This window comes from Ctenocephalides felis, unplaced genomic scaffold (genome assembly GCF_003426905.1).
Source record: "Ctenocephalides felis isolate EL2017-DRISC unplaced genomic scaffold, ASM342690v1 CF-g0.4_SCAFFOLD_01886, whole genome shotgun sequence".
NCBI lineage: Eukaryota > Metazoa > Arthropoda > Insecta > Siphonaptera > Pulicidae > Ctenocephalides > Ctenocephalides felis.
In genome coordinates this window covers 184,334,316-184,347,384 of record NW_020538040.1, presented here as the reverse complement: position 1 = coordinate 184,347,384, position 13,069 = coordinate 184,334,316, and the positions used below count along the sequence as shown (strand labels likewise).

The 13,069-nt window shown below is 34.1% G+C and overlaps 1 protein-coding gene across 3 annotated transcripts in view; it reads right to left on the bottom strand.

Moving 5' to 3' along the window:
* Positions 1-11,687, bottom strand: part of LOC113378223 (potassium voltage-gated channel protein Shal-like) — a 55,996-nt gene extending 44,309 nt beyond the window's left edge. The window contains exons 1-4 of one of the 3 annotated variants that reach the window (XM_026618750.1): positions 10,354-11,687; positions 9,119-9,281; positions 5,152-5,340; positions 4,670-4,824 (exon numbers count right to left, since the gene is read on the bottom strand). In XM_026618750.1, the coding sequence (XP_026474535.1) occupies positions 4,670-4,824; positions 5,152-5,340; positions 9,119-9,281; positions 10,354-11,468 (1,622 nt within the window). In that variant the 5' untranslated portion in view covers positions 11,469-11,687. The remainder of the gene's footprint in view (positions 1-4,669; positions 4,825-5,151; positions 5,341-9,118; positions 9,282-10,353) is intronic. The other 2 variants (XM_026618751.1, XM_026618752.1) reach the window with 2 other exon arrangements.
* Between the last annotated feature and the right edge of the window lie 1,382 nt (positions 11,688-13,069).

Sequence of the window (13,069 nt, the reverse complement as noted above, 5' to 3'; positions counted from 1 at the left end):
GTTTGTTTTGGTAGTTGAATTTACTAAATTTGACTGGACGATGTCCAACAAATCATCCAAATTCAAAATGTGGTCCATTTTATACATAAAAAATCCCCGATTAGTGAATATAACTTATAGTGAAATAAATATAACTTTGTTTTTACATTTGGCTAGTAAACAAATTAGGTTTCTTCGCGCGTCTCAAATACAATACGTTAATATCGGAGGAAAATTTATATTAAAAATTTCGCTGGTTTGAAATTTACTTCCGAGCTGTAGTTTTTTCAACAAAGTTTTTTGAAAAGTCCTAATGAACAAAAATTTAAAAGTGCCCTAAAGGCCAAAAAATGAGGTGCTACAATTATTGAAAAACGATATATTTCTAGATAAAAATCATATTGGAGAAAAATCTATTTTGCAAATTTAGCTGGTTCGAAATTTACTTCCGAATAATAGTTTTTTCAACAAAATTTTTTGAAAAGTCCCAAAGAACCAAAATTTAAAAGTGCCCCAATGACCAAAAAAATTAACTGCAACAATTTTCGAAAAAAGACAAATTTCTAGATAAAAATCATACTGGAGAGAAATTTATATTGAAAATTTAATAGCTGGCTTGAAACTTACTTACGAGCAAAATTTCTTGAAAAGACCCAAAGAACCAGAATTGTAAAATGCTCCAAAGACTAAACACATTAGCTGCTTTTGAAATTTTCAAATAAAATTAGGTCCTTCACTTCTTTCATGGCTCTATTATATTTTTATTTACTGATTTCTGGCATGTCGTAACATCTAATAATTTTTTTCAAATATTTCATATTTTTTGACGATTTGTGAAACTTTCAATAGATTTTGACAAGATACTGAAGATTTCGCAATTAAAATGAAAAACAAAACATTTACATTTTCCGAATCATAAATATAGAATCAAAAAACATAGTCATTGCAATGACGTGACAGAATTATACGTAAAAAAGTACATATATACAGGGTGTCCCAGATCTTAACGTCAAAACGGGGTCATTGATCTTAACAGTCCTGAAAAAATTTAGAAAAAAAATTGTCCCACGTTGTTTGAAAATTATGAGCTTTTATGTACAACCTAGAGCTTTAGTTATGACCACTTTTCGTTTATTATGGTTAATTATTAATAATTTTATTCATTTAATATTTGGAACCGTAACCATAAATAACATTTCTAAGTCCACAGTAAAAAAATAGTAATGCAATTTTCCCAAGTTTTTATGAATTCAAAATTTTGACTCGGTCGACTTAAGAGGCCCTCTTTTAAAGGTGCTCTTTTAAAGTTTCATAAAAAGTTGGCGCACTTAATAAGTATTAATAAAAATTAATAAAAAATTTAAAAAATAATGAAAATCAACCGCAATAACCAAAATATTTTCGTAATTGTACCAAAGCTCTAGGTTGCACTCAAAAGCTCATAATTTCCAAACAACGTGAGAATTTTTGTTAAATTGTTTTCAGGACCGTTAACGTCAATAATACTATCGCCCTGGTTTGGCTTGACGTTGAGATCTGGGACACTATATATATATATTTATATATATATATATATATATATATATATATATTCATATATTATGAATAAAAGAAACATAGTTCGTTTAGTAAATGTCAGGTTGTACCGTTATTGTGCGTGTTTTAGATTACCTATCTGTAATTATAAAAGAAAAATTCTGCGTATAATTATATATATATAAGCCGAATGTATAAATTGTCCCATAGTTCTTCAAAAAAATAAAACACTACCTTTTCAAAAATAGCGTGTTTTATTAAAGAAAATACGTAAATTGAATTATATACTTAATATATACAATAGCTTAATATAAGTAAAATGTTTTGAGTGCAAATTTATCAAAATATTTACAACATCCATGCATAGTCGCACATAACATTAACCCAAAACAAACATTCCATTCTCTATTATGCTTTACTTTGCAATATCCACAATGTCAGAATGCTCCTTTTCCGAGCTCCAAGGTAAATTTGTTAGAGTCTCTTGCATTGTGGATTCTGCGAAACTTCAAAGAGTAATTTTTTTCTGATCTCTTATACATTTGTTATTATATAGACAAATATTAAGTACTGCCGAACATGTATACGTAGACGTTTTCAACACGGTAATATGAAGTATTTATAACGCGAATGTTTACATATCAGTGTATGGTAGATGGAGAGCTGGCAAACTATTGATCCAGAAAAATAATAGAAATATATTACTTGTCAGTTGTTTAAGGATATATGCATGTCTTATGCTCTTAAATCATCATTCTTCGGTAATTATTCTAATAATTTTATAAATTGTATCCGGAAAAGTCCCGGATTTCTACCTTTCTCCTAGGATTTTTTTAAAGCAATATTTGTCGCCGGTTTTTATTGCAGGCAATATTTGTCCCGGACTGACCCAAATTTTTGAAAAGTTATCATTTCTAATATTCATTTAAAATATATTGCTAGCCTGTGGATTCCAAAAAGTGCAAGAACTTCTAACTAAAGTGACCAAATGCCCTGAATTTCACGGAACAGTCCCGGATTTTTTTAAAGACAATATTTGTTTCGGATTGAACCAAATTTTTCAAAAAGTACTCATTTATAATATCCATTTAAAATATATTTTAACTACAATTACTTCTACAAAATTTAAACAGAAAAAATGTGCATATAGTGGATTTCAAAGGTGGGTATAAATAATCACGGACCTTATCGCAAACTTTCCCTGTAAAATTTACAAAAAAATAATTAGAAAAAAATATAGTTTTCTTATGAATAAACGCTCCTATAGAAAGAATATTTTGTTTAATAAATAACTTTCAGGCAAGTAACAATACTCGATTTAAAATAGACACAAGCAATATTTGTTACTGTATGAGAATAAAAGCTCAGTATGATTTAAATAGGATGCAAAGAATGATATTATATATGAATTTAATTTATAATATTGAGTACAAAAATAGTCTGAACATAAATAAATGCCTCGTTACAAGTATACATACCAGTTTTGAAATAAAAATATATGGTCACCTAATATTAATGCTCATAAAACGCTTAACAATAAATGGCTCTACACAATCAGAGAAAAGCGAAATTTACTGACATAAAAATAAACGTTTATTTATTATATAAACTTAAAAACCGAATTGAAAAAATATTATTGTAACTTACTACTCGCAAAACTATAATTCTATAAATATAGAAGTAAAAGCGTGGGCTAGCAATCCTTAGTACTGGGTTCGATGCCAACTTGGTATCAAGTAGTATCATGTAGTATGTATTATTACTTAGTGTCATAAATCTGAAATATCATCTGAGAAAAAATGAGCCTTTTGGTAAAGTGACAATATTTTTAGGTCATCCAGGATGGTTACTTTTTGTTATAATAATTCGGGACCGGGAGAAGAGCGTGTTCTTTATGCTGAATAACTTACTTATAAGCATATTTGTTGTAAATATCATTTTCAGATATTTTTTGGGTAATTATAATTTTATTATTAAGTTCTAAATCTGGGACATCGAATTGAAACCCGGGTCTGTCCCGGCCAAACCGGGACCCGGGTCACCTTACTTTTGGGGGCATATAATTGCCACAAAGGAGAATGGTTAACCGATGGGTCGCTCTTACGTGAATCAGTAAGTTCATAGTTCTGTGTGCTATTTACTGTTGAAAAAAAATAAAAATAAATATCCTAGTCATGTGTCCAACGGTCTATAAAAATAGTTTGCCAACTCTTCGACTATCTCCACATTAAGTCGAGCAGCCACGAAGACTGCATCTTATAACGCACAACGTGCGGTATATCAAACTACTCGGCTGCATAAATAACCGACGCTGTATAAATAATCCGAAAGATTCAGCATCGGTGTGTATCAGAGATCGGAGAAAATTCACCGCACATACATGCCGCATATTTTCCAAAGTTTACATTCGATTTAAACAACTGCTCGGAAATTAACCGTTGATAATAACTTTATTGCCAAGGTGTGAACTCTTCCGATGTCAGATGGCCATCGAAATGTTTGAAATCGAGAAAACACTTGTATGCTCCATGTGCTAGTATAAAATTTAATAAAGTCTTACATGTACTAATTATTTCAATTTTTTAAGTGATCACAAACTTTTATTTAAAAAAGACGTTTTTGCTAAAACTAATCATATGTACAAATATTTGAATATTGGGAATGTTGATATATTTGATAGCAATTGATTATTTCATGGAATAATTAATGATAGATATAAAAAGCTACTAATAAATACTATTTATTCATATCGATGCATTGTGTACTTTTCTTAAGCTCATTAGATCAATCATACAGGCGAATTTATCATTTTCCAAAATAAATATCGATCGGTGCCGTCGAAGGATAAAGGTTGTGGATTAAATTTGGCAGTCCGATATAAGAAAACTGTAAGCGTGCTCGCGTAACAAAATGAAATATATATTACATGACCAAAACGGTAGCAGCAACAATTACAATGCTAAACTAAAATCGTAAAAAATTGACTTAAAATTAACTACAACTACATATAATACTAAAACATAAAGGCCACATGTAAGACGTGGGTAGTCTAATTAATATTAACATGTACATGAAGAATATATATTCACAATGTTCACATATAATATAATTAAAATACACATCCTACAAAGCAAAAGAGTGTATATTGAATCACACCTGATACTTTTGGGGGCAACAACGTCCACAACAAGCATGTAGCAATCCTAAGTTGCTATTGGTCGAATGAGCCGGACTCGCAATGGGCGACGGTGAGCCTGGTCTCTTTGGTTGACCGTTATACGGTACTTCCATTTCGACAAATTCCCGATCCTAAAAACGAATCACGCTTTCAAAATTTATCCTAATTTACTTGATCTCAAATCAAGTGGCATGTCAACTATTTTAAATTGCATAGGACTATTACGGAATGTGCGCTTGGATTAGTACTGAATGCGTCTGTGATGATGATACAGGTGCCTTACATCTTGTATCGGTAGCGGCATGCAAGGGTAACATAGTGTTAGCGTTCATTTTGTCTGAAGACGAAGGCATTTGTACCGAGTCGGGTATTGAGCGTTACGGCTTAACGACAGTGTTAGAAGCGTTACAGGCGGGAAAGGGCGCTGGCACATAAACATTTGTAAGAACATAAATTACCGTGGTTTTCTCCAGACATCGCAGCAAGTGATGATGCTGCAATTCGAAGATGTCCTCTTCCCGGAAGTTGTCGTCCAACTCGATGCCGGACTCTTGGGCTGCCATTCTAGCTTCTGCCGCCTTTTTCTTGTTTACGAACGCCGCACTGGACGACGCCTTTGCTATCCTGATTCGCGCCAGCCGAGCTTTCTGCGGTAGGAAAGCACACGTGGTTATAAAACCGGTCATTATGAATTCATCGTGGTGACAAAATTTATTCATTAATGGCTTTTTGCAGGCTCAGTTATTTTGTCCGCAGTTAGCTCAGAGTATATCAATATACTGTGAGAGTAAAAGCAAAAATTAATTGATGGATTTAATAAAGCAGGAAAATTGATAAATTAGAACAAGTAAAATATTGGACATGATAAAAATAAATGTTAGTGTACAACTTGTACAACAAAGCTAGCATTTATACGAAATAATGAATTTTTTCCGAACGTACAATTAATCTCGGCAAGAAGCACAAAAAAGCTGTTACAGTCGGCATCGCATTTCTTTGACGGTATTACGTTGCCGTTCGCTTAGAGAGCAGGCAAGTAATACAATACCCCGAAACAAATCAAGACAAAACCAACAAACAAACGAATGAAAAACGAACGAGACCTCACATCGTCGTTGGAGTTTCAGTTCAGTTCAGTTCTGGCGCGGAAAATTATACATATAAAGTTTCATCGCGGAAGATGATTATTACGTCGTGTGTTGTGTGTGCGCTGCGGGCGCCTGCCAAATGGAATCAGATGAACAACAGGGATTTTTATGGGACGAGCTCTGACTGTGAGGACATAATGCCGTACGGAGAGCAATCGTGAAATAAAAACATGACGTCCTGTTATTCTTACATAATATGATTTTTTATCTCTTGCGAATTGCGAGAGCAAGTGCGCGAAAACGCCCGCAGAAAGGAAAAGCACTTAAAATTTATGTGGGCGGCGGCGGCGGTATTCATGTGACATTCAAATATACGTAATCATCGAGCTTTGAACTGTATTAACTCCGAGCATTGAATTTTAATTTGCTAGTACGTTTCAGGTAATTTAGGAACTCCTGCCGCGCAAATACAATTTGACTAGAGCTTCATATGATATCATCGTAAAACTATTGCGCGGGTGGATACAAATAAAACATTTTGCATCAAAATCAAACAAACAACAATACCGATCAAATATTAAAAATTTTAACAAAATGTATAAAATAAGACTGGGTTTAAAAAACGTATGATCTCGCGCGTGGATAAGTTGCCAGAACGACTGGACCTAAATCCAAGGTCCCGGGTTCGATCCCGCTTCGTGAAGCCTGTTGTCAAGCAGTAGAGACAACAGTTTTCACTTAAAAATATAGATAGCAATATGTTTCCAAGTGAAAATAGACCTGATCCGACATTGCATCAATAAATATTCACCCTATTACAGAAATTGTAATAACAATTTATCATATAGAGATAAGTCTACCGTTTGGGTTGCCATTTACAGAACTGTCTAGCATTAGGTCAAATTGACAAAAAAGCTTATAGCACTCTTAATTTAAAATAAAAATAAAACATATATTTTTATATGTTTGTATATGTTATTAACCAGTCAACAGTGATTGACGAGTATACTCGTCATGCAGCTGCAGCAAAATGTTGTGTATTGACGAATTTTGAGTATACTCGTTATGCGTATAAATCAGTGAGCATTGGTTATTTAAGTTGCAATTTTTGAAAAAAAAACATATTCTCAAATTTTAAGATATTCAGAATATTTTGAACCCATGGCACTAGAAAATAAATATGATAAATGACATTTTAACCCAAAATTTCACGTTTACCCAACATTTTACATCAAAGGATATTTTTTTTAATAGTTCACGTCGATCCTGACAAGTTCAACAAGCGCCAGTTAACTGGTTCAATAATAATCGAATATTTTTTCTATAAATTTCAATGCATCATGAACAACAATATATTTATTGTTAATGAAGCTGTAAGTACCTACATTATATGTAAATATGGGTATGGTTGGATGAAAAGCTCTGAAGTTTTTTTTTTAAAAGCCCAAAGCAAGATATCTGTTATCCAAATTAAATAAAATTAAATTTTCAATCTGTGACATTTATCAATCCACAAATCCGAAATATTTTATTATCATAACTCAACCAAACTGTTCATATTTTTTCTATTTTTATTAATTATATAACATAATTTTAGTATTAAGCTTAATGTCGATTTAGTTCAATATTGATATTGATCTTTTACTGTAATGAGTCTAATCATGTACCCGCATGAATATAAATATAAATGTCTACAAACATGAATGTATAAATATGTCTACAAACGAAAACCTTGTAATTGATACTTATTATCAATAAGAAAGTCTTCGCATCTTCATCATTTTATCACCAAAATTTGATGATGCCTACAACCGTAAAATTTGTAACTGATACTTATTTTCATCTAAAATCACGACGGATGATTTTGTGAAACCTGAGATTCTTAAACGTAAAAGTATATTTTAAAATTGCTTAGAAAATCGAAAATTATCAATACCAATGTTGAACAATACAAAAAAGGTAATAAAACTTTTGGTTTCAAAAAATTTACTAGTATAAGTTTAAGATAAGTATAAATTATTTTTTTTAATATTTCTGAATTCATACCCGGTTGTCCGATCTCTGAATTAGCATTTAAATTAGACAAACTATAATTACTAGCAAAAATTTGCTTATGTTCAGGATGGAATAGGAGCAAATATTAGAAAAAAAATCTGAATCGTAAATTTTGATTAGCATAGTATTCTTTACAGCAAATAAATATTATCATCGTTCCTGATATGGTACTAGAAACTAAAAACATTTCTTAAATTAAATTATCAAGCTATGGTCATAAATGTAAACCTTAATTGATTCTTATTATCATCTCACGACGATGTTTTAGGGAAACGTTCTTAAGATTGATTTTATCGATATTTAAATATGTATAAATATATAACATTTTATTCATAATCAAAAATTATGAATGTGGAGATTAAACAACAAGGAAGTAGAAAATCAGACATTTGCTTTGGAAAACCTTTATTGGTACCAGATTATAGTAAAAATATGAATTATGATTATTCCTATGTCGAAAAATTTGGTTATCTTAAGATATTTTACAGTAAAACAAAATATAGTATCTTTCCTGACATTATATTAAAATTCAGAAAAATATATTAAATTAACCTTTAACGAACAAGACTATTACCTAAAACTACCCCCAATAGGTAGACAGATTTTTAAGAAATGAAGTGCTTCATTTCCAAAGCAAAGAAAGTTACATTTATGAGATTTGAATAGAATGAAATTCATCTAATATTGCTTGTTGACCAATATTCTAATTTATTTCCTAACCGCATTGTGCTCATATTGAAAATTACAGAAAGAATAATAATTGATACTTTACTATCGTCTCTTGTGAAATATGAGCTTATGATGATTTTGGTTAATACTGTATTTTAAAATATCAAGAATTCTCAAAACGGGCATTGAACAGTAAACAAGTAGATAATGTGAATTATGTGTCCAAAATTTATTGGTACTAGATTATAACAAATATTACTCTATCGATAAGTTAGATTTTCCTAATATTTATTCATAATCGTAATCTTCATAATTGATACTTATTATCGTCTCTTGGGAAACATGAGCTTATGATAGATTTGGTTAATTGCTCAAAAAATCGAGAATACTTAAAACGTACGATAATCAGAATTTTGAATCCAAAATATTTATCGGTACCAGATTATACCAAATATTACTATTAAGATAAATTAGATTGAAAAATTAATTATAGCATGCTTTCGTTACATTATAAGAGTCTAGAAGGAACTTCTGGTTCCATCAAAAAATTCAATACCAAGTTTGTATATTGGTTATTGGTTTTGTACATAAAATGTTGAGATATGTAACTTACACGTTGAGCTTTTCGTTTGTCCGCCCTCTGGTTCTGATGGTAGATCCTGCTGAAGTTGGAGACAATGACCGGGACGGGAAGGGCGATGACGAGCACTCCGCTGAGGGAGCAGACGCCGCCGACGATCTTGCCGGCGATGGTCTGCGGCACCATGTCGCCGTACCTGCGGACGCGGAAAATCACACACTGACCCAACGTTCGCTTTTTGCACGGACCGCCGACGGCTGACTAATCCTCAAGAGGGTTCGTTTCGAATGCGGTCCGCGTTCTATCAGCGAGCTTTTTCTGTTTTGTTAAACCGCCCGCTAGCCTCCAGCGAATTCTTGATTATGAATTTGGGGAGATGCTTTTTGCCCGACGGCGCGCTTTGCTTCCTCGCATCAAACAAAATTATTTATATCGAAATGGACCGGAGAAGGTAAAGTCATGTTTTTATCATCAAAATTTGATGTTTACTGTACCAAACTTCTTGTCGTTTTCAATGATTTAGATTATTCTAGTACTAATCAGAATGAATTTTACACGAAGTATGAAACTGCGTACCTTGTTTGTGTACCAGTGAAATTAATAAAAAAAAGATTTTGACATATGATTAAGTTGTAATCACGTGCTTTATTTGCATGGAATATGTCATTTAATATCACGATTTTCAATGATATAAAATATTAATTTATAAAATTTAAGAATATGCTCATCATCTGTTTTGTTAATATTTTTTATTATATTTCTACATGATAGTTATGTTAGGCTTATGATTATTGAAAAATTATATTAGATTTTCTAAAATTACTATCTTTGTAATCTTTATTATAACAATGTGAAATTATGCTAAATCGTCGAGTGCAGACTTGTAATCACTTGCGTTCAAAGTGAATTCTAATAGAATATTCTATATAGAGGCTAACGAGCGGTTGAACTGTTCAGCCTGTTAACTCTTTCATTCGCATTCAATTTAAATGAACCTAGAGTTATTTTTCTCAAAACAAATAGTTGATGTGTTCAGGTTAAAAGAATAGCGTTATATATATATATATATATATATATATATATATATATATATATATAATATTTGACGGTTTTGATTGTACAATGTGATATTAGTACAATTGTGAAACTTCAACTACAGGATTTGTTAATGAAGTATATATTTATCTGTCTATCATGCAATTTCTTATGTTACTATAGTCATGAAGCTTACGAGTAGTCAATTTAAAAGCTGAGTAATTCTAACTCACCCCAAGGTAGTCATTGTGACGATGGTGTACCAAAAAGCTGCTGGTATCGACGTAAAGTTGGTCCCGTCCACATTCTTCTCGGCGTAGAACATGACCGTGGCAAATATGATGATGGCCATCGCCAATGAGAAAACGAGGAAGCCTAATTCGGAAGCGCATGATTTCAGCGTGTATCCCAAGATCCGGAGACCTTGCGAATGCCGCGAGAATTTAAATATTCGGAACACACGAAAAACACGCAGCGTGACAAACGCTCCAGACACATCGTCATTATCAGTTATACCCAAACCGATGTAGTACGGCAAAATAGCTACCACATCGATAATACTCATCACGCTGCGAACAAACTTACAACGGTCCGGAGCTGCAAACAATCGCAGCAAGTATTCGGCGGTAAATATCATGACACATGCTGTGTCCAAACAGAAGAACACTATTTTATAACGTTCGCCGCACGGCAATGTCCCCGCGCGGCCTGGCCTATGTCCGCATGGCACGGTCTCTACAACATTGGCCATCACTGAAACGGCAATAAAGAACCCAGTCACATAATAGAACACTAAAGCAGCAGTCGACGTGTGAGGATTTTCGAACGCACGCCACATCTTCTGCCTGATATTCGTCAGCTGTTGCAGATTTTGATCGCCGTTCTCTGAAAGTTTGTCGTCCATGAGACGTTCCGCATTCTCACGTTTGCGGTCCCTGTAGTCTTCGTAACAGCAATCGCCGATAACGTCCGGCAAGATGCCGAAGAAGGCCAGCTCTTCATCGTAGCTGGTCAAACATTCGTGTTTCGGATAGTGCAACTTGCCGGTGCGGTAATAGTTGAGGATGTGCCGGAATATGTCCGGATCCCGATCGAAGAAGTACTCCTTACCATCCTCGTCGTAAAAGAATTCGCGCTCGTTGGAACCGAGCAGAGTGTCGGGATACTTTTCGAGCGTGTTGCGCCAGGTCTCGAACCGTCGCCCGGAGACGTTGACGATGAGCTTTTCGTCGTCCGCTTTGCGGGTGTCCTTGATGACCGGCGGCGGCGGTAGCGGATGGGCCGCTACTGGAACCCAGCCTATGGCCGCCGCCCGAGCAAATGGAAGCCAAGCGGCTACCGAGGCCATGCCGCAAGGTGGTGAATCTTCCTCTCAGATCATCGCACTCTTCGACACGACGAGCTAGCGTCCGCACCGCATGAAACCTCCGTCGGATCCGACCGGTAGCTGCCCGGATGCATTGACACGCACTTCACATTAACTGACTGATCCTCACTGACCGAAACCGAACTGAACCGAAACCGTTTGTCTTTCAAACACATGTAGTTACTACATACACGCTCACACCGCAGTTCTGGTCGTCGGACCTCGGACGTCTCGCGCTAACTGAGCCAATGAGCTGGGACTCTACGCATCGAGGCCAATACCGGGACAATACGGGCTGAAAGACATTGCGCACACTCGCCGCATGCTATTCGAGACCGAACTGACGCCGAACAAACGAACGGCGGTACGAGCGAACCGCCATCGATTTTAGAAGAGAGCCACCGATACGGTGACGTCATTGTATTTATGTTGCCTTTGCCTTTTGTCTGAATTTGATAAACGTTGCATTCTTCACCTACTAGTTTCACGGCCTAGAATACCGACGTACCGACGAATGTGTACCGACTCTACCGACGTACCGACCGTACCGACGTATTGTTGCAGGGCACTCATCTCCTACGATAGACCAATTCTGTTTATTTACACATAACATACGATGTCCTCATCGAACGAAATCCACCACGTCCGTGACGTTGACGTATGATATTACCGAATCGTTTAGGCCTACATTTATATGCTAATTAATCATTTTGTAATATGCTCGCACATCGTCACAAACCCTGCGATCACTGATTTTATTACACTGATTAGGATAGTGACGTCATAAGCACTTATGTTATACCTACGGATTAAGCAATCACCACGGTATTATATACTATGATAAGTCCAGGATTTAATACACTATTTCTGATCATTACTTTTAAATGGTTATAAAAAATCACCTTTTTTAAATTCTAATAAATTATTTTACTTTAATAATATTTAATTTAAATATTTAATAATTTGCATTTCACAATTGACATAATTCTGCAAAATACAGCAATTCGTTTAATATTAAACATATACATCATTTTTAATTTTATACAAACACGTTTATAGTTTAGTTAATAACTAGAACATCCGTCGTATACGTTGTTTTTATTTTCAATTACATAAAAATTCCGTAAATCCTTAAATCCCTTCATGCGTAAATTAAAATTGCAATGTTGATTGCGAATATACATTTAGCGAGTACAGTTTTGAGATAAATATTTAAAGGACGTTGAAATAAATGCGTAAACGCAACCCTTGCACAAAATACAAAGCCGTGATGAAGTAATGACGGCCGTAATTAGCTATTTCAAGGGGTTTCTCGGGTTACATACAATATAATATACGATCCAGTCAAGGGAGGAAGGGATTATTTATTTTAATCGTCATATACGATGAGATCATATTTTTGTAAATATCAAAATCATGCTATAAATACACATATGAATATATTTAATGTAAACAGCCAAATTACAAAATAAACTAGGGGGGTAAGTGGCATTCTGAATTAAGGCAAGTTGCAACCACTTCTCAACATGTGTGAAACTTTGCAGGTTATTCAATTTGGACACATTTTCCAAACATATTAATTA